Raw genomic sequence first — 27207 nt, forward strand, 5'->3', positions numbered from 1 at the left:
CAACCTGACATGCATTTATTATAGGCCCATCCAATTCATGACATGCAGAAGTGACATGATGTTTTTAATAATAGCAAAAAAAAAGTTGTCCGTAGAAGTATTGTGCTGTGGCTAGAATGCACCAGTATTTTATTTAAATTAGAGCACAAAGCCATATTTCCAGGACACAAAAACGCCAAAAACCACGATTTTTCAATTTCCAGTTGTTTAATCATGATTTGCCCCCTCTTCAGGTTTACATCACAGCAGAGTGTGTGGTGACTCATAGGCTAAAAGCAGTCAAAAGATGCTAAAGTAACTGACTCTGCTGGTTAAACTGGTTATGGGAAAACTGGAGAAAAGCCAAGCAATGGGATTATAACCCACCCCCGCAGCCAGAGATCACGTTGCATGTTGATAGTCACCTATGCCTTTGGGGATAGTAAAGTAATATATTTTTAGGAACACCCAAGATTCATAATGTGGCATGTAGGCTTTCGAGTTATATCTGGATGAATTAAAGAAGGCCTGGAGCTGACCTGTCCCTCCCCTTACCTGGCCAATGCCCTGGCAACACCTCCGCAGGGGGGATTGGGCAATTGGCTGAGGTAGGCGGAGACCTCCAGGTATCCAGCCTGGGGAGGATGAAGCCAGCCCAAACTACCAGGAGTCGCACTGGGATCCGAAGGGCTGCGCACGACCATTTGATGTGGGGAACGGTCATTGTTTTTAAATGAGAATAAATGGCTATGGGAAAAGACACTGTGCTAAAAACTTTCTTCCCACACTGTGGGTCTATGACAGGCGTCAGCAGCCTTTTTCAGCCATGGGCTGAAAGACCACCGTCCCTCAGACCATGTGGTGGGCTGGACTATATGGGGGGGGGAATGAACAAATTCCTGTGCCCCACAAATAACCCAGAGATGCATTTTAAAAACAAGCACACATTCTACCCATGTAAAAACACCAGGCAGGCCCCACAAATAACCCAGAGATGCATGTTAAATAAAAGGACACATTCTACTCATGCAAAAACACGCTGATTCCCAGACTGTCCGCGGGCCGGATTGAGAAGGCGATTTGGCTGGATCAGGCCCCTGGGCCTTAGTTTCCCTACCCCTGGTCTATGATTTCATCCTGGTATAGAAGGCTCCTATTTTTATCTAGATAGATGGATGGTTGATTTTTTAAAAAATCACAGCTTCCATTCCTCAGTCACTTGAACAGCAAGCAGCATGGTATACCTGTGAGCAGATGGGAGGCCTCACCATCCTGAACATTTCTAGGCTCAGTGGTTTAGACCACAGCACCACCCGCGTCCCGTCCTAATTATAGGTGCCTCATTAAAAGAAATTAAATTGAAAGGATTATAGATGTCAAGAGCAGCCATAGCCATAGGAGCCTTTTACTCAGGGGATAATAATTGAGATCCTAATCAGAAGCTGGGAACATTCAAGAATTTCAACTCTGACCGATCCTATTCTTACCCACTTTGCTACATTTCCTTTACACAGATGGCAGCACTTTTAAGGGAAGCCAGAGATTAATAGGTAGCCTCTGTGCCGTGTAAGAGTGCAGTGCCCACAAACTGGACCTGTCTTTCACACTACGCAATGGACAGGACTGATCAGGATTGATCACTTAATCCTCTGTATTTACTTATGCATCTAACTAGATTTCTCTTCTAACATGCTGGCTGGCACAACTACACACAGAAAATGTTGCTCCAAATGTTGGCAGAGCACAAGGTTGTTTTGCCAACCAGATTCTAGAGATATTCTAAACTGGGCTTCGGGGCATTGATGCAAATGCAGAGACTCAGTAAACAAACATATTGCCATGTGCCACCCCGATCTCCAAGCGATGTGAGATACCAGAGGTTCCAGACTAGGGTTCGGTTTCCTTGGAAGGAGGGATGGCAGAGATGTCTTTATGATATATGGTTTATTTACACATATATGCAACCTGAGCCTAACATACTCACAGCATTAACACACCAGAAACATCTTGCTTCTCCCAACGTCAGTGCCTTGGAATCACACAGAAATACTAACAACCATACTTAGGGCCATTAACTTACCCAGAATCTTGCCTGGCTAGTTCAACAGTGGCAGGGGCGAACTTTGGTAATCTTTGGTAATATGACAAGGCCAAAATTGCTCCCCCCTCCCCCTGATCTTGCTCAGTTATGGATCTTTTCAATTTTGCACCCCCTCCATTTAGTGCCCTGTGTGGGGCAACCATCCATACCACCTTAAATCCGGTGCTGACAGTGGGATCCACTATTAGATTTTAACCCTCAGGACCCCAGGAGTTAGAAGAGACAGAGGCATCAACGTCCGGCCCATGTGGAAAGGTAACTGCCCAGGTAGGAGAAATGTTTGCCATTTTCCAACGTTACACCATTGGGTTGTTTTTGTGACGCTGCAGAGGGGTTGTTTTGTGCTTGTTGGTGCAGCACTTTGGTTTTTTGGATGTTGAGCTATAGGCCAAGCTTTTTGTAAGCTTCTGCAAAGCTATTTAGGATGGTTTGGAGGTCAACCTCTGAGTATGCACACACTACGTTGTCATCAGCATATCGAAGCTCTATGACGGAAGTTATGGTAACCTTACTCTTTGCTTTCAGCCTGCTCAGATTAAAAAGCTTTCCTTCTGTTCAATATATGATTTTTACTCCAGTGGGGAGTTTCCCTTCAACAAAGTGTAGGATCATGCCATAAGCATAATGAATAGAGTTGGGGCGATAACGCAACCCTGTTTAACAACTGATCCCTCTGTAAATGGATCCACTCTGCTCACCCCGAAAAGGGGGAGGGGCTGGAAAAGGTGCCCTAAACATAGTCTGCTCAGGAATCATACAGACCCACTGTCAACCTCCCCACCCCCCAAATCACAACACTGTATTTCATTTCCTCTGTGCGTTTGCGTGTGCCCATCACGTCTGAAGGCACCTTAGGAGGGGGCGTTGCAACATCGAGGGAGCGTTATAACGGGAGCAGTGTTTGATCACAAACGTGTTCTATATGGAGCGTTCTGACATCCAAGCGTTCTGTGCAACTCGGAGACAGCGTTGCTCTCCGCAGAGGCGCGCACACGCCACGTCTCTCTCTGCACGACTCTCATCTCCATCCTTCCTCCATCCCGCCACCATGAATCTGAAGCACCTGCCTGGAAATTCCTATCTTCAGCAAAGGTCTAGATTTGCTGCTTGTCTTACAGCTTGCAAATTCCCCCCACCCCCAAAGGCATCCTTTGAATCCCACCACCAGGAACGAGTCAAGCGCAAGTCCCTTTTGTTTGGGAGTGGGAAACTTCAGCGTGTTGCAACCTGCTGCAACGGGGCGGAAGGCGGGGCTGCGGACTATTTCCCAGTGGAAATTCCCACGTTGCCCTTTTAACATGCTCCGAGGTGGTCAGCGACCGTCAAAGCACCTCAACGTTCCGTGACCAACTAACTGGAGCAGCGCGGCCTTAAAAGGCGCTGTTTGGCTCCTGGCGTGGCTCCGTCTGCGCCTGCGCTGCCCAGTCCGTGTTTTTGTGAATTCCTGCCCTCCTCACTTGGCGGTTTCCTCCCAGCACCGCGGCCGTTAAAAATAACAAACCGCCCGTCCGCACATTACGCAACCTCGCCAGCCAATCCGGAGAAAGAGCGGCTTTTAAGGCCGCCGTCTCCTAGGCGGCGCTTGAGTCGTTCTCAGCCTATTCTGAGTCTCTTGTTTCTTTCGCACCCCCGCGCGCGCACAATTTAACTTTGAGCCCTAAGGGTGGAAAAGGGGTTTATTTTTAACCGCATCAGCTCAGTGTTTAAGCTTTATTATTTTCTTCCCGGCCCCTTGTAGGTTGTATGCTTGAGTTAGAATAATTGAAACAAGGGCTGAACTTGCACGTTGATTCAAAATTACCATTTTAGTGGTTTTATTGCAGTGAAGAGTTGGCATGGAAGTTTTTCTCTACGTCCTGAGTTGTTTTGGAAGTTCACAACTTCCCTGCAATTTTGACATAATTGGCTCATAATTAGAACCAAGGTTGATCCCTCCCCCGCCTGGGATTTAGGAATTAAGAATCAATGAAAGGACCTCTGAACATAGGCAGAGTGCGCTCCCCATATCTATGAGCATTTGCAGCTGGGATTTCCAGGTAGGCTTGAATTTGCATTAGAAATATAAGGCTGGATGCATTTGCACTCGACACATCCAGGGGAGCAACTGAACCACAGAATTGTAGAGTTGAAAAGGGACCATGAGGGTCATCTAGTCCAACCCCCTGCAATGCAGGGATTGTTTTAACATTGCAGCATTTAATTTAACAGGAGAAGGCACTTCCAGACTCACACTTCCGCAAATGGGGTTCAGCGCTTAACAGCAAATTCTGGTTGCTCAAATAAAGTTTGTTTTGAAGCCTTATGCATCAAACCCAGTTCCCCTTCCCAAACTGGACTTTTTGCAATAAGGGAAGTGATGGGGATACACATTGGGAAAGTGGGGGGTGAAAGCTGCTTGATGTTGGTGCCACGTAATCTTCCTGCAAACAGAATGAATGGTCAGTAAATAGCTGGTGAACAAATGGTTTCATTGTGAGCAGACCTCTCACAAAAAGAAAACCTTACAAAATTCCCTTCTGATTCTGCCTGCCAGCTGCTCTCTCCTATAGGGGTTTCTGGCCTGTCTCCACATTTGACAGCAACACTGGGTCCGTTTACCTGTAAGTAAGGCTCCTTTGAGGGATGCGGGTGGCGCTGTGGTTTAAACCATAGAGCCTATGACTTGCTGATCAGAAGGTCAGAGGTTCGAATCCCTGCAACGGGGTGAGCTCCTGTTGCTCGGTCCCTGCTCCTGTCAACCTAGCAGTTCGAAAGCAAGTCAAAGTGCAAGTAGATAAATAGGTACCGCTCCAGTGGGAAGGTAAACGGCATTTCCGTGCGCTGCTCTGGTTCGCCAGAAGTGGCTTAGTCATGCTGGCCACATGACCCGGAAGCTGTACGCTGGCTTCCTTGGCCAATAAAGCAAGATGAGCTCCGCAACCCCAGAGTTGGCCACGACTGGACCTAATGGTTAGGTTAACCTTTACCTTAAGGCCCCTTTAACCCAATGGGGCTTACTTTTGGTCAGATATGTATCGCATTGTACTGTTTGTCCAGTATAAGAAAATATTTTTGCGCTTTGCACCCAAGTGGTAGTTCAAAAAACAAAAATCCTGTCTCTGGTCCTTTCTTTATTGAGATCTCCTATACCTCTCCACAGTCTCCTCACAGGTGGCCACTTTCTCTGGAAATCCACATACAAAAGAATACCAGATATTCCTTATTTTGAAGGAATGCAGTTTGTTCCAAAAGTTCCAGGAGAATTATGTATGCCCCTTATTTCAGAATATTGCTGTTACCTTTGCACACTGCAACACAGATTTTGCAGTTCCAAATGGCACTTCTCTGGATTGTTAGGAGCCAAAAATCCAACCTCATATTATTTGACTTGTATGTATAATAATAATAATAATTCATTTATACCGAGCCCATCTGGCTGGGTTACCCCAGCCACTATGGGCGGCTCCCAACAGAATATTAAAAACACGATAAAACTTAGAACAAACAATGGCCTCATTTACTATTCCTTTCATCAGAGCCTGACGAAACAATGGGAAGGGAGGCATTTTAATAATTTGAGGTGTGAGGATGCTTGTATGTGCAATCTTTAGCACATTTACCACACTTGTTCAATTGAAATCAATGAGACATGCCTCTGTGAAAACATGTTCAGGATTGTCCTGTAAAAAGATTAACCCCTACCCACAACCGTTGGCCAGAACAGAAAAGCTTACTAAATACACACACTGAAAAATATTTTTGGGGCTTCGGAGTTTAATAACTTGATAACATGAATTGATTACATGCCCTTTATAAATTAAAAAGATAGGCACAATTGGTGTAGCATGGTTTAAATTCTGATAAAAAGCAAACTAGTATTGAACTTTTGGTTGCAGATCATCAGCTAAATATTGCAGCACCGTATTCCTATTGTTTCTATAAAGGGACATAATGGCTTGCTAATGTTGCAAAAATAAAGCAGGCTTCTTCACAACTTTTTTTGGCATTTGCAAATACAGTTGCTTAATCATTTAAAGATAGTGATTGATCTACTAATATTTCTTTAATCCAGTGATAGTCATAATAGTTTTGCCAAGCACACTTGAGAATTGAGTTCTTTTTCAATTATGGCTTCCTTCCTACCTTCACTTCTCTCTTAGCTCTTTTTAAACCATGAACACTTTCTCTCTCTCTAGTGTGATGCCACAGTCCCCAGTGCTTCCACCAAGCTGTCCCGTGAGCCTAGGCTACATTACAGACCCTGAATCTCTGGAGGGGCAGTTACTCAGGCATGCTATTGAGGGCAAGGTCAAGAAAGCCAAGATACTGCTGAAGAGAGGTAAAGCCAATCTGTTTCAAACTCCGTGTAGGTACGGTAATTTCCCTCTGGTAAACAGTCCTGACAGAATATGAGGACTGCATGGGTCTGCTTGGGTTACAAAATGAGGGGAAGTCAGATACGCTTCTGTATGGGTATGCTACTTAGGGCATGGGACAAGGCTTGGTTTTGCTATTTGAAATTGAAACAGTGCATTCTGGTACCATAGACTCGTAGAATAGTAGATGGACTATGAGGGTTGTCTAGTCCAATCCCCTGCAGTGCAAGTAGTTTTTATCTCTTCAACAAAACCTCTTGCCGTTATTCACGAACAGCGTTTGTGTCTCCTTCTTCAGGTGTGGATGTGGACTGCCACAATGCATCCGGGCAGACGGGTTTGTATCTTGCTGCCCTACTGAGACACGTCCCGGTAGTCCGGCTATTTCTGCACTTTGGCGCCAGCCCCAACCAGTGAGTGATAACAAAATTCTTAGAGACAGTGTGTGGAAAACTAGATATTCTTGAGAAGGCCTGTCTCCATTTGAGTCCGGTCCCTCTTAAAACATAAAATTTTCTGTCTTGTCTCAACATACAGTGGTGCCTCGCAAGACGAAATTAATTCGTTCCGCAATTCTCTTCGTCTTGTGGTTTTTTCGTCTTGCGATGCACGGTTTCCCATAGGAATGCATTGAAAATCAATTAATGCGTTCCTAGGGAAACCGCCTTCAGACCAGGTCCGGGGACAGTCTGTCCCCGGACCTCTTCTGAAGGCTGGGGGGGGGGACAAGGGCTTTTCTTCCCACCCCCAGCATTTTAAAAAACCCCGGAACAGCGGAGGACTTCTCCGCTGTCCGGGCGATCTTAAAATGCTGGCGGGCGGCATTTTAAAATCGCCCCGGACAGCGGAGGACTTCTCCGCTGTCCGGGGCGATTTAAAAGCCCCTGGGAAGGCAGGCAGGGGGGACAAAGACTTTTGCCCCCCGCCAGCCTTCAGAAGAGGTCCTGGGGGCAGCGGGAAGCGAAGCGCTTCGCTTCCCCGCTTCCCCCCCGACGTCTTTTGCAGCAAGGGGCTGCGGGGAGATCGCTATCTCCCCCCAGCCCCTTGCTTCAGAAGAGGTCCTGGGGGCAGCGGGAAGCGAAGCGCTTCGCTTCACCGCTTCCCCCCGACGTCTTTTGCAGCAAGGGGCTGCAGGGAGATCGCTATCTCCCCGCAACCCCTTGCTTCAGAAGAGGTCCGGGGGCGCTTCCTGCTATCCCGGATGGCTTTTGAAGGCAGGAGAGTCTCCGCCAGCAGCGGCAGCGCTGCCGCTGCTGGCGGAGACTTGCCGGCATGCAGAAGCCTGCGCGCAGCGCGCCCAGGCTTCGCGGATCTCTCCGCCAGCGGCGGCAGCGCTGCCGCTGCTAGCGGAGACTTGCTGGCAAGCAGAAGCCTGCGCGCAGTGCGCCCAGGCTTCGCGGACCTCTCCGCCAGCGGCGGCAGCGCTGCTGCTGCTGGCGGAGACTCTCCTGCCTTCAAAAGCCGTCCGGGATAGCAGGAAGCGCTTCCCTGCTATCCCGGACTGCTTTTAAAATGCTGGCGCTGGGGAGCAAAGCCTTTCGGCCCCCGCCAGCCTTCCTGGACCTCTTCTGAAGGCCGGAGGGGGGGGGAAGGCTTTGCTCCCCACCGCTACATTTAAAAGAGGTCCCCGGAGATTTCCCTATGGGCTTTCGTCTTGCGAAGCAAGCCCATAGGGAAATTCGTTTTGCGAAGCGCCTCCAAAACGGAAAACCCTTTTGTCTAGCGGGTTTTCCGTCTTGCGAGGCGTTCGTCTTGCGGGGTACCACTGTATATATCCCCTCAGGCTGAGGTATATGTTTGCTTATTCAGGAGAGATGGCAAAAGTTTCCTTCACAGTGCTTTTTTGGGGATGATGTTCACTGCCATGGAGTACTATCACCTCTTTTTCACCGCAGCCATTAGCTAACATTTTGTGCTGACACCCATAGCAACGATTCCAATATATGATACCAGCTCCTCCTATTTACCCCAAAGAGTTCTGGCTACCATTGGCTGTATAAACCTTAAGTTTCAGATTGGTAAACATTGATGCCTCTTATGGGGAAAAGACCTTAAAACATTTTATTGTCAGACTCTGAATCAATTCTTTTCTAGCCGCCAAGGTCTTGTCTTTCAAAGCATAAATCATGCCATTTGGTTAACAGGGAATACAACTGAGTAATCCCCATCTGAGCAGAGATGTGTGCATTAACTCTATCAGCTAAAATGGCATTTCTGATTACAAAAACTATGGCTGGCAGAACTTTACTTGTCCCCTGTTCTTTGCACCCTAACACCTCTTTCTCCTTCTCTCCCCTCACCCCAAAGCCGTTGTTATGATGGTAGCACCCCAGTCCATGCAGCTGCTATCTCAGGCCACCAGAAACTTCTGGGCCATATCCTGAAAGCTGGAGGTGATCTAAGATTCCACGATCAAAAGGGGCAGACCCCTAAAGACTGGGCCCAGCTAGCTGGGAGTGAGCAGAATGCCGAGGTATTTACAACTTCACATTAACATGTCTTATTTCTAGAGCAGTCATGGAAATAAACCATAAAGGTTACGTAAGGGAGGGAAATGCTTCCTTGTTGGAGGCTGGCAAAGCAGGGCTGGAGAGGGCTGTCCCTCCTCTGACAGCCCTCTTTAGTATCTATGCAAGGTTGAGAGAAAGGACCAAAATTTTGCTCCCCCTTTCCTCCAGCAGCCCACTCATTAGCCTTCACGCAAGGGGCTTTTGAAGTTTGTTGTGGAATGTTCTCCACAGTGAGGTTTGGCTGCTGCCTTCACTAACATCCCTTCGGTGCCAAGTGAAAACTTACCTTTTTGACAGATTGGGGATGATTTTGATGTCCTTTTTCGGTGGTGTGGTTCTACTGCTTTTTCGTTGGGTTTGCTTTATAGGCTATTGCATGGCTTTTATTGAAACACATTGTGTTTTCCTCTGATTCTGTGGCACGCTTTATGCTTTTAAAGAGTTGCAAGTCGCTTGGAGACTCTTTATGCGCCAAGCACCATAATAATAATAATAATGATAATAGACTCAAGGTCAGGGCACAACCCATGACAACACAAATTTGCATAATATTTGCACTTGCTCATTCATATAGAGAGGTGCCCTTGGGCAAATTAAGATTGTGGGTTTAAAACAAAAGGTTGAGGTAAGGGCATCCTGGTGTGAGAATCCCAGGGCATGGATCCCCTGGGCCGCCCCATAACCCTGCTGCTGCCAGTGTGAGATTCCTTGTTGTCTATGGCTACCAGGCAGCTGCATAGAACCATAGAATCGTAGAGTTGGAAGGAACCCCAAGTGTCAGAGACTGTGCTGAGGAGGGCTACAATGAGGAGGCATGGTGGGAGCCACCTCCTCCCCCCAACCCTGAATCTTCCCAGGAGCAGAAGGACAGTATAGACTTAGAACAGTGGTTTGCAGAGGGGCATAGTGCAGAAGGCAGAAGCTGGGAAATACTGGATGGGGAACAGCTAGGAGAATAAACACTGGAAGAGAGAGGGTTAACAGATTCACTCTCTCTGGAAAGCATCCATCCATTCTCCCCAAGGTCAAGGGGAGCTGAGAAAGTGGCAGAACAGAAAGCACAGAGGGTACGAGCTCAGGTTACAAGATTTAGGAGTGACATAGATTAATAAGGACGGAAAGGGAGTAAGCCTTAGTTGGGAGCACCGCCATTCTAGAGAGATGTGTTCTGTTGTCTCTCGCTGTGGTTATTAAAGATTCTAACTGGTAAGAAACCTCCTTTTCTTTTGTTCTGCTTATCTACGGCCAAGGGGGGAGGAAGCCAATTCTCTGAAGCCTGAGACCAAGTCCCACCCCCCGTGATGCAGAAATCATGGCTGTTGTGGAGTGCTGTTCCGCTGTCTAGCTCCTCTCTTTTCCGTTGCCTCAAGGTCCTGGATTTCATCCAGCGGTGCTTTGGCCAGATGTCTATGCTGGTGCAGCACGGGGACCTGTTGATGTATTCCAAAGCTCTAGCAGCGTCACCACGCAGCCTGCGCTCCTCGCTCTCCTCGCTCTTATCTGCCTCCCTCTGGTAAGGATCCACCTGCTGCCCGTCTTCTCTAACGCTGTGGGAGCCATAAGCTAGTCTCTGTTTGGACCCAGCCCTCTGCTGAGACAGACAACTGAATGGTGGTGGTGATAATGATGTTAAAACATCTTGGCATGAGCAGGTTAATGTGCAGTTTCAGGAATTACAGTAATTGTCCCCATTGAACATGTGGGGTTGGGATACAGACTTTGTCGAGTTCCATTCACACTGGAGGAAGGAGAAAGCGGTTAGGGAGGTGATTTTCACTGACTCCTTCTGCCTCAAGTGCCCCCTGAAAAGCTGCTCCAGCAAGTTTTTCCTGAACAGTGTGGGGTGGTGCTTAGAGCTGAAGGGGGAATCTGTAGAATTCTCCCCCTTCCTCTAAGGGGAATTTTCTTTCTGTGTATCCATCTACAGTGGTGCCTCGCAAGACGAAAAGAATCCGTTCTGTGATTCTCTTCGTCTAGCGGTTTTTTTCGTCTTGCGAAGCAAGCCCATTGAAGGATTAGCGCTATTAGAGGCTTTTAGAGGCTTATCTGCTGATCGGATCAGCTGATAAGCGGCTTAGCGCTATTAGCGGCTTTTAGCTGCTTTTAGCGGCTTATCTGCTGATCGGATCAGCTGATAAGCGGTTTAGCGGCTTAGAAAAAGGGGGGGGGGGACCAGCAGGAACTTGCAAGACATTGTCGTCTTGCGAAGCAAGCCCATAGGAGATTCGTTTTGCAAAGCACCTCCAAAAGGGAAAACTCTTTCGTCTAGCGAGTTTTCCGTCTTGCGAGGCATTCGTCTTGCGGGGCACCACTGTATCTATTTAAATGCCTATATTCTGCAGTATCATAAACAAATCAAAGCAGATATATAGATAATGATAATGATGGTGATGATGATGATAATAATAATAATAATAATAATAATAATAATAATAATAATAATAATTTATTTGTACCCCGCCCATCTGGCTGGGTTTCCCTAGCCACTCCAGGTAGCTTCCAACAAAGATTAAAAATCCATTAAAATGTCACACATTAAAAACTTCCCTAAACAGCGCTGCCTTCAGATGTCTTCTAGTTCTTTATTTCCTTGACATCTGATGGGAGGGCGTTTGACAGGGCAGGCGCCACTACCGAGAAAGCCCTCTGCCTGGTTCCCTTTTTGTTGCTGTTGCAAAACTTGGTGAAACAATATTTATAGTATTGCCTTCTTCTACTGAAACTGTGGGGATGGGTTTAAAGAGGTAGGAGAGGATATATTAATTGCAATCTATCCCTCCAGGCCCCCACGTGTGTGGGTTGAACAGAGTTTTAAAATCCCACCCTGGGCAACTGCAAAAATTAAAAGCATAGGAATTAGACCGTAAAGCCTTGTTTGAGCAAGTCCGGCGATGAAGTAGGCAGGCTTCTGCCTGCTCACCCCACTTAACAGAAAATCGAGCAACAAGTTGTAAAGCAAGTTGAAAAATAAGACTTATAAGCATGCAGTGGTTCACAGCGACAGTAGCAGTAGAATGTTTGCAGGCAAAATACGATCTTTTGTGCTTCGACTGCATTTCCGGACCACTTATTCTCCCGTAAAAATCACTGGGGTTGCCTAACGCCAGTGCTCCTGATACTTAAATGTGTCTCACCAGGCTTTGTTTCCAACCCCTTCTGGTTGCAGGCATTTGGACGGCTCCAATAGGTTGGGAAGCAGCAAGGAGACAGCTATTGGATACAGGCAAGTAAGTAAACTTCTCTGGAAGGGTGTGGTTCAGTGTAGTAGAGAGGCCATAGTTTCTAGGCTCATAACTCCTCCCTTCTCTTTCAGCTGTGCCCAGGCAAGTGCCAGCAGCCCAGGGTGGCTGCCTTCACGTTCATTGCAGACGACAGCGAGCTGCTCCGAGGTCACGGAGAACCAGACTGGAGTTACCAGAACGGACTGCACACACTCATGAAGAAGTAAAGCTGTCAGCATTATCTATCAGCCCTGTCTGTTCTCACCTCCCATCTAGGATAAAAAATAAATAGCAATAGCAACAATAGGTTCTCTTCTTGCAAGACCCAGTTCTAGGGAGATACCTGATCGCAGGGAAGCAGACTGATCACAGTGAAATGAATCGTGGAGGGACACAGCTCAGTAGTACAGGATGTCCTTGGCAACATGTTCGTGTAGGGCTGGGCAGGACTCCTGTCTGAAACCATGGAGAGCTGCTGCCAGTCTGTGTAGTCCATGCCTCTGGTACCCGACCCTCTTGGGAGATCGCTGTGGTCACGCATTTTCCTTTCACCAGCTACATACATTTCACCTTTCTGATGTTCTGTTTTCCTTTCTTCATCCTCAAAAATACATTCACCCAATTTATTCATTCAAACATTTCCTATCAGTTCCCTGCTGCTAACAGGTTTTTTAATTAATCTGATTTTATCGAAGGAGTTTACAGCGGCGTGGGTTTTTAACATTCCATAGTGCGGTAAAATATGGCCGGTTTTGCCATCCCTCATCTGCAGATGTCATACCTATCACTTGGAGGAATCCATACTTTTTTCCCCTCCCTCACATGTTCCTTTCATCCATTGCCACATAACCCCCAGCAATCTTCTCCTGAATTTTTCCTTTCATTCATTTGCCCCATCCTCATGAACCCAATCACAAGTCCTCCTATGCCTCTCATTAATCCAACATGCTACACGTTCTACTGGACCATAAAGAAGTCCTGCACCGTACTCATTCGTTGATAAGGGGAAAGGCTTGTTGTGAAGACCAGTGCCGAGAGATGAAATTGGGCAGATCGTATTAGAATTTGGTAGCTGATCTTTGTCGAACAAAAGCCACAGAGTAAGAAGTTACATTTGCCGAGACGTACACACGAGTAATAAGTCAGTCTTTGGACTAATTGGTATTTAACATGCCCCCTTGCAAGCTTTCAAGTTACCGTATTTTTCGCTCTATAAGACACACTTTTTCCCTCCTAAAAAGTAAGGGGAATGTGTGTGCTTCTTATGGAGCGAATGCAGGCTGCGCAGCTATCCCAGAAGCCAGAACAGCAAGAGGGATTGCTACGTAGCGAAAGCAGTGATCCCTCTTGCTGTTCTGGCTTCTGGGATTCAGAATATCATTTTTCTTGTTTTCCTCCTCCAAAAACTAGGTGCGTCTTATGGTCTGGTGCATTTTATAGAGCGAAAAATACGGTACACAGAAGTTTAAAATAAGTCATGGAAGAACAGGATATAGCGCTTAGGGAAATTTGCAGCCAGATTGGAATGTGTAGGTTAAGAAAGATGTTGGTTTGAACATGAGCGGTGGTGGAGATTTGGAGGAGCTGTAGTCTAAGTGAACCAAAGAAGTATGACACATGTGTTAGTTATAACTCCTCGTTTCGCAGAAAAGAGTAGCCCCGGTTCTGACACCTTTTCCCCTTGCTTCCAGCTTGCTGTGGAATGGGCAGTTTGTCACAGTGCGAAGCTTAAAGCCCGAAGCCCATCCCCACTGCAGTAAAATGCGTGGCGCCCTGGACTTGCTCCTCGCTGAACAAAAATACTGCAGGTAATTCCAGCTGGCGGGCTTCGGGACTCAGATCATGGAGGGATAAGCCCTGTTGTTACGTGGGCGCCCAGTGCCATTTGTTCAGCATGGCTTCCGTGTTTCCTTCAGCCAGCTCCACCACCCCCACCTTCTGCTCCTCTTGGCCGTGAGCCCATCTCTGGACCTGCAAAACCTCCAGCTCGTCTTTGAGAGGGTGGGCATGTGTTCCCTCTACTATGCCTTGCACTGTGAGGTAAGTGAGACGGTCGGGGAAGCTCGGCTCCTTTCCTCGCTTCCTAAGCTTATCCCTCTCCCTCTTCCCCCACTGCAGAAGTCTAGCTCCCCAGCTCCCTCGGCGACTCTGCGTTTGCTGCTGCAAGTCTCCGAAGCGCTCTTGTTCCTGCACTCTCGGGGTTATATTCACCGGGCTGTGACCTCCCATGCAGTTCAGCTGGTGAGACCTGGACTTGCCAAGCTCAGCAACCTCGAGCACATGCAACAGAGGTTGGTTGGAGCAAGTGCGGTCTTTGGGAGACTCCAGTAGGATTCCTCGGGACATTTGACTGGTTTCAGTTCTGTTTCAGCAGGGCAGAGAAAAACAGGTTAGCCCAGCCTATTCCTCCAGCCCCTGCTCTCTACAACTGGCTGCCCTTGGAAGTCATCAGAGAGCGCCCGGCTTCCGTGAACTCTGACCTCTTCAGCTTCTGCACGGTGATCCAGGAGATCTTTACAGGTTGGTTTCTGGCCAGGGTAGAAAGCGGTAGGCAAGACTTGTTGGGATACTGCCAGGGAGACAAAGTCCATCGTGGCCCCACTTCGCCTCCAGACGTCCATCGATCTCCCGTAGACACACAGTATCAGCAATTAGCGACACGAGCTCCAGAAATAGCTTGTGACATTCCAGAACTAATGCACGCTCTATCAGCAGATAATGCACAGCAAAAGTTGCACGCAGGAGAGCATATTTACAAGTTTATTCTGCGTTAGTCAGAACAGAGAAAAACATGACCCCCTGCTTCAGCGTTCAGGCACCGAGAGAGAGAAACGAAAGCAACAGAAAACATAAACATCCTGTGAACAGGAAATACGCAGACTCTGTGACTCTTAAAGCCTGCTCCCTTTTAAGGTGGAACGGAAATATCCTAACAAGACTAGCATGTCTCAAGGAGCCCATCAGCTGACCATAAGTTCTCAGGGAAATTCCAATTGCCAAAAAGGTTTGCCTTGGCCTATAAATGTATTAGCAGAAGAGACGCAAGCAAGCACTTTAAAATGGCGCCACACTCGTACCTTGGTTTTCGAACAGCTGAGTTCTCAAATGTTTTGGCTCCCGAACGCCACAAACCCGGAAGTGAGTGTTCCAGTTTGCGAACTAATTTTGGAAGCCAAACGTCCGACAGGGCTTCCGAAGCCATGCTTTGGTTTCCGAACGTTTTGGAAGTCAAACGGACTTCTGGAACGTATTCCGTTCAACTTCCAAGGTACGACTGTGTTTTTAGAATTAACATTTTCAGGCTTCAGCGTCGAGCTCCAAGACCTGCATTATCTGAATATTTTTTTCCCTTAAGAGTGCAAAGCTAATCTACAAGGATGGCTTGAGTATAAGAAGAATAAGTTTACAGAGAATACCGTCTTTTAGAGGATCTGAGAGGTGATTTGGTAATAGACTGTTGGTGAGAAGGAGAATTGGGTAAGGGGCTCTTTTAACAGAGGGAGGTGCAGAAATGGGCTACCAGATGGTGAAAGGAGTTCCTTCCACATGAGGAATGGCTGAAATGTCTGGTACTCTTTGGCTTAGAAAAAAAGGCAGCGGGGGGGGGGAAGGGGTATGATAGAAGTTTATAAAATGAGACATGGTGTGGGCAGTGGCGCTAGATTGATCTTTTTCTTCCATTCTCATAAAGCTAGAACTGGAGGATATCCAGAGAAATTGGTTGAATGAATGAAGGAAGGAAGGAATTTATATACCACCCTATACCCGGAGGTCTCAGGGCAAGTTCACAGAACAAAATCAAAATATAAAACCACAAAATATATAGTCAAAATAAAAACAACAACCCAATAACACCCCCCCACCCAAAAAAACCCCCACATTTTAAAAGGACATTTTAAGTTGATTAACAGTAGATTCAGCACAGACAAAAGGAAGTATAAACAGTGTACAATTAACTTTTGGAATTTGATGCTGCACAATGTGAACTCGGAGGGCTTCAAAATGGGATTGGATGGAATTGTGTGGGTTTTAATTGTGGAAGTTAAGCAGGTCCTCTTGGGTTCTGAGTTGATGTTCTTCTGGATCCCAGTTCCTTGTCCCCTTGTCCTCTCAGCTGACTTCTCACCTGGTTTGCCTCCCTTGGAAACTGAATGCTGGGCTGGACACACCCTTGTTCTGATCCAGAAGGGCTCTCACTTAGGTTCTTACTTCCTTCTCCCCATGAAGGAACCTCCCTGCAGCTCTGAGGCAACTGTTTTGGTTACAGATTTAATATGATTGCTGTGGGCTGAGGGGATTAAGTTGTTGTTCGCTTCCCTCAGCCAACGCAACTCAGTCACCCCAATCCAAAATCCAGTCATGCCTGCGCCCTGACCTCTGGGAAAGAGGGAAGTATGGAAGCATAGACTAATAGTATCATAGAGCCATTTGGGACCCTTAGGGTAATCTAGTACAGCTCCCGCAAAGCAGAAATATGTAGCTGTCCCACATGAGGATTGAACCTGCGACCTTGGTGTTATCAGCACCGTGCAAGGTAAAGGGATGCAGGTGGCATTGTGATCTAAACCACTGAGCCTCTTGGGCTTGCCGATCGGGGTGACCACAATGGGATGAGCTCCCGTTGCTCTGTCCCAGCTTCCGCCAACCTAGCAGTTCAAAAGCACGCCAGTGCAAGTAGATAAATAGGTACCATTGCAGCGGGAAGGTAAACGGTGCTTCCGTGTGCTCTTTCTGTCACAGTGTCCTGTTGCACCAGAAGCAATTTAGTCATGCTGGCCACATGACCCGGAAAGCTGTCTGTGGACAAACACTGGCTCCCTCGGCCTGAAAGTGAGATGAGCACCACAACCCCATAGTCACCTTTGACTGGACTTAACCATCCAGGGGTCCTTTACCTTTATATATAACAGCACCATGTGGTAACCTACCTATGGCAGGAGCTAGTTTGGAGAAGGTTGGTGGGTGCCATTTCAAACATCCCTGCCCAATATTTTTCTTGGCAGACCTTTTTTTTTTTTTGTAAAATAAGTAAATAAATGAGGTACGCATAGCTTGATAAATATATATATACTGCGGGCACCAGCACAGAACGGTTGAAATGGGGTGCCAGAAATGAGGCAAGTGCCATCACAAAAAAGCGCTGACTCTTCTACACTTATAGTGGGTCTGCCTAACTTTGTGTTTTATGACCCTATAAGTCAAACAACCTGTATTTTTCAGGGGAAGTTCCTTGGGGTGATTTGGATGGCCTCGCTGTGAAGGAGAAGATGGAGGCAGGGAAGTCTCTCTCGGCTGATGCCCGTGTGCCCCAGCCTCTCTATGAGGTGGTCAAAGGCGGCACAGCCTTGAAGGAACGCGATCGGAAGGGTACTTTCCCCGACTTACGCTATGTTTTGCGGGCAGCCCAGCAGGTGAGGAGTTAATGGGTGTTTCTTTAGGTTGCCTCCATGTTGTTGTTGTTGTTGTTGTTTAAATTATAATAACCAGATTTATTTATTTTTTTCAGTTTGGAAAGAGATTGACAAGTGTGAGGCGGACAAATTTGTTTTAAATGGTTTTTTTATCGTCGTTTTTGGTGCTCTAACCCGCCCCGGGGCATTAGGGTGAAGGGCAGGCAACAAATAAACCATTATTAACAGTAAATAAATAAATAAATAAAATTAACAATGGGGAGATATTTAAAAAACCCGTCAACAAAATGAGATGAATGGCAGGTGAAAGCTCGCTGTCATATAACCTCCCCGCAAACAAATTATTATTATTATTTTATTTATTGAATTTATATGCCGTCCTATACCCAGGGGTCTCAGGGCAGTTCACAGAATAAAATAAAGATATAAAACCACAAAATACATAATAAAAAATAAAAACAACAACCCCATAGCTCCCCCCCCCCAAAAAACCCCCATATTTTAAAAGGGCATAAGATATAAATCAGATCAACCCAAGGCCTGGTTAAAAAGGAATGTTTTTGCCTGGTGCCTAAAGGTGTGTAATGAAGGCGCCAGGCAAACTTCCCTGGGGAGAGCATTCCACAGACGGGGAGCCACTGCAGAGAAGGCCATGTTCTCGTGTTGCCACCCTCCGGACCTCTCGAGGAGGAGGCACATGTAGGAGGGACTCAGAAGGTGATCTCAGGGTCCTGGTAGGTTCCTATGGAAAGAGGCGGTCCTTGAGGTATTGCTCAACAGCTGCTTAATAAAGACCATATGTAAGCTTTGTGCAGGTAACTTGGGATGGGTGCTGGATAAGCCAGTCTTCTGAAGGAGTCCTTACTGTCATCTCTATCTTACCTGAAGGAAAACGTGAGACAAGCATGAGTTGAGCTCAGGTTTCACTTGGCTTACTGAACATGCAGTGCCTCAAGCTTTTCTCTAGGAATACGCAAGCTGCCTCCGTAGCCCTTCTTGTAATTATCATGATCAGAAGCATACGGTGTCTTATTTTTCTCTTCCTAGGATGCCTCAGGGGGCATCCCTCTCGTTTCATCAGCAGCATCGACTCCCAAGAAGCTCTGTCTGTGGGCAGGGCAGGCTGAGTCGGACGAATCATCCCTTCCAATAATTCCTGAAGGTCAGTTTGATCCCAAACGGTAGGAACCGGCCAGGATGCACAACGGGGCATTGCTTCATGGGTTCAGGAAAAAAGACGTGGGGAGGAGGAAGTCAATGTAGCACTGAATCAAAGTCCTTTAGTGGCATCCTAGTTGCACTAGTGGAATGGACTTGTGCAAGAGAAGGTTCTGGAAGCCAGCATGGTTCTTGTGGCTAGGTGTGCAACAGGTTGCTGTGGCCTTGATCTTGTTGTACAAGCTTCCACTAGTGCAAACATTGCGCTGGATTTCATATTGTGCTGCCATTATTCTTGCCCTTATGCTGTGTGGTCAGAGAACAGTGAACCTGGGCCCAAAATCCTGAGGACAAGTGACCAGAATGGATTTGAAAATTCAGGTACTCTCTTAGTGCTTTTTTCCCTTAAAAAATGTTTAGAGGTACTCTCATTTTGACTCAAGGAAATCACCATTTCATAGTTCAAATCAGGGAAAATAAATACAGTAAACAGACAAAAGTACAAAGAACATGCATTACCTCATATTACACAGCTGACAGCTCACGGTAACTTCCATGTTGGCATGAGGTTGTGTGTGTAACATCTTCCCGACTTTCATCAGTAAAACTCCACACATCCACGTTCCACACTGCTTCACACATTACACGCTCGCTTTCGTCTCAGACACAGGAAACACTGTGACAGGAAAGGAGGCTGCCATTGGAGGTGGTAACAACGAAACTGACCAATCACCGCTCTAGATTCCAACTCCTACTTCACACATTAAACGCTCGATTCCATCTGACACACAGGAAACAATGTGACAGGAAATGAGGCCGCCATCGGGGGTAGCAACGGAACTGACTATTCATAGAGAATAAGCTATTTTTTTTAATAAACAAAACAGTTTCTTCTCCTGTTAGATTCACAAAATGTTTAAGGGTACACTTACCCCCATGGAGTAGGAACCGGCAAACCACTCCAGTATCCCTGCCAAGAAAACTCCATGGACAAAGACAACAGACATATAAAAGTTATGACGCTGGAAGATGAGCCCCTCAGGTCGGAAGGTGTCCAACATGCTACTGGGGAAGAGCGGAGGACAAGTACAAGTAGATCCAGAGCTGATGAAGCGGCTGGGCCAAAGCCGAAAGGACGCTCAGTTGTGGATATGCACGGAAGCGAAAGGAAAGTCCAATGCTGTAAAGAAAAATATTGCATAGGAGCCTGGAATGTAAGAACCATGAACCTGGGTAAGTTGGATGTGGTCAAAAATGAGATGGCAAGAATAAATATTGACATCCTGGGCATCAGTGAGCTAAAATGGACGGGAATGGGCGAATTCAGTTCGGATGACTATCATATCTACTACTGTGGGCAAGAAACCCGTAAAAGAAATGGAGTGGCCCTCATAGTCAACAAAAGAGTGGCGAAAGCTGTACTGGGATGCAGTCTCAAAAATGATAGAATGATCTCGATACGAATCCAAGGCAGACCTTTTAACATCACAGTAATCCAAGTTTATGCACCAACTACTGGTGCTGAAGAAACTGAAATTGACCAATTCTATGAAGACTTACAAGACCTTATAGAAGTGACACCAAAGAAGGATGTTCTGCTCATTATAGGGGATTGGAATGCTAAAGTAGGGAATCAAGAGATAAAAGGAACAACTGGCAAGTTTGGCCTTGGAGATCAAAACGAAGCAGGGCAAAGGCTAATAGAGTTCTGTCAAGAGAACAAGCTGGTCATCACAAACACGCTTTTCCAACAACACAAGAGACGACTCTACACATGGACATCCCCAGATGGGCAACATCGAAATCAGATTGATTATATTCTCTGCAGCCAAAGATGGAGAAGCTCTATACAGTCAGCAAAAACAAGACCTGGAGCTGACTGTGGCTCAGATCATCAGCTTCTTATAGCAAAATTCAAGCTTAAACTGAAGAAAGTAGGAAAAACCACTGGACAGGTAAGATACAATCTAAACCAAATCCCTTATGAATACACAGTGGAAGTGAGGAACAGGTTTAAGGATTTAGATTTGCTGGACAGAGTGCCTGAAGAACTATGGGTGGAGGCTCGCAACATTATACAGGAGGCAGCAACTAAAACCATCCCAATGAAAAAGAAATGCAAGAAAGCAAAGTGGCTGTCCAACGAGGCCTTACAAATAGCGGGGGAGAGAAGGCAAGCAAAATGCGAAGGAGATAATGAAAGATACAGGAAATTGAATGCAGATTTCCAAAGAATAGCAAGGAGAGACAAGAAGGCCTTCTTAAACGAGCAATGCAAAGAAATAGAGGAAAGCAACAGAATGGGAAGAACCAGAGATCTGTTCAAGAAAATCGGAAATATGAAAGGAACATTTCGTACAAAGATTACCATAATAAAGGACAAAAGTGGTAAAGACCTAACTGAAGCAGAAGACATCAAGAAGAGGTGGCAAGAATACACAGAGGAATTATACCAGAATGATATGGATGTCTTGTACACCCCAGGTAGTGTGGTTGCTGACCTTGAGCCAGACATCCTGGAGAGTGAAGTCAAATGGGCCTTAGAAAGCACTGCAAATAACAAGGCCAGTGGAAGTGATGGTATTCCAGCTGAACTGTTTAAAATTTTAAAAGATGATGCTGTTAAGGTGCTACACTCAATATGCCAGCAAGTTTGGAAAACTCAGCAGTGGCCAGAGGATTGGAGAAGATCAGTCTACATCCCAATCCCAAAGAAAGGCAGTGCCAAAGAATGCTCCAACTACCGCACAATTTCACTCATTTCACATGCTAGCAAGGTTATGCTTAAAATTCTACAAGGAAGGCTCAAGCAGTATGTGGACCGAGAACTCCCAGAAGTGCAAGCTGGATTTAGAAGAGGCAGAGGAACCAGAGACCAAATTGCAAACATGCGCTGGATTATGGAGAAAGCTAGAGAGTTCCAGAAAGACATCTACTTCTGCTTCATTGACTATGCAAAAGCCTTTGACTGTGTTGACCACAGCAAACTATGGCAAGTTCTTAAAGAAATGGGAGTGCCTGATCACCTCATCTGTCTCCTGAGAAATCTCTATGTGGGACAAGAAGCTACAGTTAGAACTGGATATGGAACAACTGATTGGTTCCAAATTGGGAAAGGAGTACGGCAAGGATGTATATTGTCTCCCTGCTTATTTAACTTATATGCAGAATTCATCATGCGAAAGGCTGGGCTGGATGAATCCCAAGCCGGAATTAAGATTGCCGGAAGAAATATCAACAACCTCAGATATGCAGATGACACAACCTTGATGGCAGAAAGTGAAGAGGAATTAAAGAACCTTTTAATGAGGGTGAAAGAGGAGAGCGCAAAATATGGTCTGAAGCTCAACATCAAAAAAACGAAGATCATGGCCACTGGGCCCATCACCTCCTGGCAAATAGAAGGGGAAGAAATGGAGGCAGTGAGAGATTTTACTTTCTTGGGCTCCATGATCAGTGCAGATGGTGACAGCAGTCACGAAATTAAAAGACGCCTGCTCCTTGGGAGAAAGGCGATGGCAAACCTAGACAACATCTTAAAAAGCAGAGACATCACCTTGCCAACAAAGGTCCGTATAGTAAAAGCCATGGTTTTCCCAGTAGTGATGTATGGAAGTGAGAGCTGGACCATAAAGAAGGCTGATCGCCGAAGAATTGATGCTTTTGAATTATGGTGCTGGAGGAGACTCTTGAGAGTCCCATGGACTGCAAGAAGATCAAACCTCTCCATTCTGAAGGAAATCAGCCCTGAGCGCTCACTGGAAGGACAGATCGTGAAGCTGAGGCTCCAATACTTTGGCCACCTCATGAGAAGAGAAGACTCCCTGGAAAAGACCCTGATGTTGGGAAAGATGGAGGGCACAAGGAGAAGGGGACGACAGAGAATGAGATGGTTGGATGGTGTTCGTGAAGCTACCAGCATGAGTTTGATCAAACTGCGGGAGGCAGTGGAGGACAGAAGTGCCTGGCGTGCTCTGGTCCATGGGGTCACGAAGAGTCGGACACGACTAAACGACTAAACAACAACAACAACCCCCATCCCCCCCAGAAAAAAGCACTGCTCTTGGCTACGAATCTGATCCTTTGTTAGGCAGGACGTTCTCTCTCATAGACATGCGTGAGGCGGGAATTGCAAATTTTGTAGACTTAAGAAGCATGTTGGTAATAATGACTAATAATAATAACTGAATAGAGACGAAAGGGAGAGAAATGGAGGATTGGGAAGGAGCTAAAAATGCTAGTAGTTCTATATGCTCTCATCTTTGTCTATATTCTTGTCCTCTAGAGCCGCCATACTTTGAGGTGGAGACTCTCAGCCGGAGTGCAGAACAAAGCACTCCCAATGCCCAGCCTGAAAGTGAGACAACCAGACATGCACAGGTAACATGACCAAGGCAGAATAATGCTGCTGCATTTGGGGGGTACAGATTCTTGAAGCTTCAGGAACTTTTTCCTTTCTTATTCTGGCACAAGCTGCTCCCACCATCTGATTCCCTAGGATGGGCTGTCATAGCATAGGCTAAGAGGGACCCTGACCCAAAGGCGGAGCTAGCTGCTCCAGCACCCAGAGTGGTCCGAGGGGGCGGGGCTAGCCGCCAGCGGGGGTGCACCAGCAGAGCATCATAGGGGGTGCGACAGGGAGCATCCTAGGGGGGTGCGACGGCAGCGGGGGGCGTCCTGGGGGGGTGCCAGTGGTGGGGAGAGTCCCAGGGGGCCACCCACAGCAATGACACCCCCCCCCCGGGATGACACCCTGGGCAGGCCGCACCCACCTTTCTCTGCCTCTGTTCTGACCTCTAACTCCACCGTTAGTTTGCATTCATAGTGGATAAATCTGATAGGGTCACCATATTTCAAAAAGTGGAAATCTGGACACAAAAGTTGTTAGGCTTTCCCCCCCACTTTTTTGCCGATTTTCGGAAATTCCGCCCAGTCACTATTTCCACGTGTATGGAAAATGATGCCCCCTTGCAGCCTTAAGCCTACTTTTCTCAATTGCATCATGTCCAGTTGTTGAAGAGGAGGGACTCTTCCCACTAACAGAGCCTCTGGTAAAGTTTATTTGCAAAGAAGAAACAAGGGTTGGAATAATCCATGCCTGGTTAGACTCCACCTGGTGAGTTCAATGTTGCTTTCTTGCAGAAGGAAAATGATCAGCAGGGAAGTATTCCTTGCAAATCCTCTCTGGGAGAGCACAAGAGATCAAACTCTGACAGCACCTGTGAACCAGCAAGCAGCGGTGAGGACACAGCCGAGTCAGATAACAGGAGCCTGGTTTCTGCAGATGTGGTGAGGTTCTGCTGTGCTTCACTTAAGCCCCATCAGCCCTGATCTGCAGACCCCTGAAACCAGATTGCAGGAAACACTGGCTGCTAAATCCAATATATCCTCATGTTGTTTTAACAAACTTCCCACAGGTGTGCCCTGTTATGCATATCTCTTGTTTCCCATCCCAGAGCTATGTCTTGTCCTCTTCTGTTTCTGTGTCTTTTCCCATCTGTTCCTAACCATTTCCGCACTTCCAACCCACATCCCTTCCAACCTGCACCCGTAGAGGCCTATACATTTGCAGCCATGCTGGAATGATTCAAATTTGATATGCAATTGGCACGTGATCGCCTTCTCCTTTTGGAAGAAGGCAGAACAGGGGCAGGACAGAAGTTGTAGGCCGTGCTTATAAGCACTCCGCCAACACACAAGGGGGCCGGGAACAGAACCCCCACACGAAATGGGGTTATATACACTCAATGCTGCCACTTCATTCTTATAAAAAGGCTTTTTTTCCATCGATGAAAGGAGTTTTCACTGAGTGTTTATAGAACTGCATCGTTGAAACCGTAGTTTTGAAGAAATGACTTTGTATTTGGATGGTGCATCTATAAGTCTCAGCCAGATCTTATTAGAAGTGGCCTTCCCTCCGAGGTGAATGAAGGGGAATGGCTCTTCCAAAATCGTACCTGCCAGCTCCAGCTTTATGTGAACATAATTACATTTTTTTAAAAAAAAAAAAAAAAGAGCGCTGCCTGATTGTGAATGCCTTTCTAGGTGACTAAAAAGTTTTTTAGTCTACTGATTTCATTGATTAAAGTTCCCTTAATGAGATCAAGATCTTGCTCAAAGCTCCCTCATTCTTGGCCTGCATCCCTCAGTTAGCTCTCTCGCACCCAGGGCTCCCCCCCCCCCCAGCCGCAACTCAGTTCCGGCACCTCTCAGGTGGCCACCATGGCCGCCAGAGGGGAGTCTCATTCACGGTGAGTTCCGGCACCTCTTTTTCTAGAAAAATAGCTCTACTCGCACCTCATATCCTCTCATCCTAGCATATCCTTCTCCCTGCTTCCCAAAATTTGCTCTCCTCACAGTTCTGTTATCTCCTTTAGGGAGACCCCGTTGACAAGCAGGAATCGGCGTTTGTGAGCAGTCTGCAGGATTCGGCCTGTCTCTTGGCAGAGGCCCAGGCCTCCTTGGAGAATCTTGAGAAACGCTTTGCTTCTGGCATCCACATGCTAGAATCGTTAGTCGGCCAGCAGGGGGCACCGGGCCGAAGCTGCCACAGTGATGGAGCCTTGCCTAAGCAAGTGGCACTGGGTGAGCTTGAATTGTAGAGTTGGAAGAGACCCCGAGGATCATCTAGTCCAACCCCCTGCAATGGATTCCTCCAGCTGTAGATCCTTAACCTTAAAACATTTGAGATGGGCTGTCCAAATTATATTTTGTGGTTTAAAAGAGTGTGGTTTCAGTAAACTGAACAAAGCATGGAAAGATTTACTGTTAAGGTTACAATCTTAGTAGGAATTATTGAGGGACGAGGCAAAATGCAAATCATTTTGAGGGTCTTTTATACAATCAAGTGGCGTATAATTTTTGTGAAATAAATTATTTGCATAGATAGATGGATAGATAGATAAAAGCTATCTATCTATCTATAATATAGAAATGTCTGTCCCCCACAGTGGCGAATGGGAAGTAATACAGAGTTGAACTGATGGAATTGGCCTTTAGTGTATTGAGCTGTGCCATCAGTTTACAAAACATCACTGTTTCCCAGCCTCAGTTGTGTATTTTTCAAAGGGGAATTTTGAACCTGCTAGGTCAGGGGTCAGCAAACCTTTTCAGTAGGGGGCCCAGTCCACTGTCCCTCAGACCTTGTGGGAGGCCGGACTATATTTTGGGGGGAAATGATGAACGAATTCCTATGCCCCACAAATAACCCAGAGATGCATTTTAAATAAAAGGACACATTAAAGGTAAAGGGACCCCTGACCATTAAGTCCAGTCATGTCCGACTCTGGGCTTGGGGCGCTCATCTCGCTTTATTAGCCAAGGGAGCCGGTGTACAGCTTCCGGGTCATGTGCCCAGCATGACTAAGCCGCTTCTGGCAAACCAGAGCAGTGCACAGAAACGCCATTTACCTTCCCGCCGGAGTGGTACCTATTTATCTACTTGCCCTTTGACGTGCTTTCGAACTGCTAGGTTGGCAGGAGCAGGGACTGAGCAACAGGAGCTCACCCTGTCGCGGGGATTCGAACCGCCAACCTTCTGATCAGCAAGCCCTAGGCTCTGTGGTTTAACCCACAGCGCCACCTGCATCCCTAAAGGACACATTACACTCATGTAAAAACACACTGATTCCCAGACTGTCTGTGGGCCAGATTTAGAAGGTGATTGAGCCGGATCCAGCCCCCGGGCCTACCCACGTGCTAGATTCCATATCCAAGCAGTCAAATGATGTTGCTCATGGCCTACATTATGCCATACCAAATTCTTGCCTCCCTTGCCTCCCTTCTTAAGATTAACGTGCACCTGTCTCCACCTGCAGAAAAGTGCAAGGATCACACTCAAAACCGCTCCCTGCAGACCCTCATTGATTTGTCAGCCAAGGCTAGGAAAAAGAAACAGGTAGAATTGTATTTTTATTTTATTATTTTTTTGTAAGGAGAAAGCTGCCAGCTCCCTGTGTCATTCCCTTATGGAATCCTAACCATTCCCTAACAGTAATAATTTTCTCCACAGCGAAATCCTGTCTCTGCAGAGATTTGCCATAGGAAAGAGAGCACCCCTGAAGGGCCACCTTGCTGTTTGCAAACGTACGTGGGTTGAACATTTTCACGCAGGGTTGAACAATGAGCTTTCAGCGCATGTTACCTGATAGATCTGATAAGCAATGCGCCTTCATGTTTCAAAGGCATTTTCACAACTTCCCTAAAATCCGTGGCTCAGTTGATCTTCCAGTTGGTATGTTCTTGCTGGATTTCGATCCTATGCAAGTGAATCCCAGTGGGTTCAACGGGACTTTCTCCCAAGGAAGAAGGCACAGGGTTCCTGCACCCTTAGGGGCAGTATCCTGCTAAACTCAGTTCTGCCACCGCAAGAACTTCTGGCTGCACAACAGAACTTCCCCTCCCTCTCCTCTTCCCATGATCAGTTCCAGAGGATTTAGGATTTAATGTTCAAATCTTTATCTCATAAACATT

General features: G+C 46.7%; 1 protein-coding gene and 1 long non-coding RNA gene across 5 annotated transcripts in view; one reads left to right on the plus strand and one right to left on the minus strand.

Annotated features, from left to right (window-relative positions):
- LOC308581420 lies at window positions 1-6365 on the minus strand. Its single transcript, XR_014005073.1, has 2 exons — window positions 6232-6365; window positions 1-507 (listed from the first exon to the last, which is right to left on the minus strand). It is a non-coding gene; the product is annotated as an uncharacterized lncRNA (long non-coding RNA).
- The window catches only part of LOC308580413 (inactive serine/threonine-protein kinase TEX14-like), a 35555-nt gene continuing 11361 nt past the window's right edge, over window positions 3014-27207 (plus strand). For 3 of the 4 annotated variants that reach the window (XM_081181992.1, XM_081181990.1, XM_081181993.1), the window contains exons 1-18: window positions 3014-3172; window positions 6256-6398; window positions 6734-6848; window positions 8743-8908; window positions 10316-10458; window positions 12112-12172; window positions 12259-12389; window positions 13858-13974; window positions 14083-14206; window positions 14285-14457; window positions 14538-14686; window positions 17387-17577; window positions 18625-18739; window positions 23021-23115; window positions 23878-24024; window positions 25113-25320; window positions 26553-26632; window positions 26747-26820. In XM_081181992.1, coding sequence (XP_081038118.1) covers window positions 3129-3172; window positions 6256-6398; window positions 6734-6848; window positions 8743-8908; window positions 10316-10458; window positions 12112-12172; window positions 12259-12389; window positions 13858-13974; window positions 14083-14206; window positions 14285-14457; window positions 14538-14686; window positions 17387-17577; window positions 18625-18739; window positions 23021-23115; window positions 23878-24024; window positions 25113-25320; window positions 26553-26632; window positions 26747-26820 — 2276 coding nt within the window. In that variant the 5' untranslated portion in view covers window positions 3014-3128. The remainder of the gene's footprint in view (window positions 3173-6255; window positions 6399-6733; window positions 6849-8742; window positions 8909-10315; window positions 10459-12111; window positions 12173-12258; window positions 12390-13857; window positions 13975-14082; window positions 14207-14284; window positions 14458-14537; window positions 14687-17386; window positions 17578-18624; window positions 18740-23020; window positions 23116-23877; window positions 24025-25112; window positions 25321-26552; window positions 26633-26746; window positions 26821-27207) is intronic. The other variant, XM_081181991.1, reaches the window with a different exon arrangement.

Source organism: Podarcis bocagei (assembly GCF_964188305.1).
Source record: "Podarcis bocagei genome assembly, chromosome: 2".
Taxonomy (NCBI): domain Eukaryota; kingdom Metazoa; phylum Chordata; class Lepidosauria; order Squamata; family Lacertidae; genus Podarcis; species Podarcis bocagei.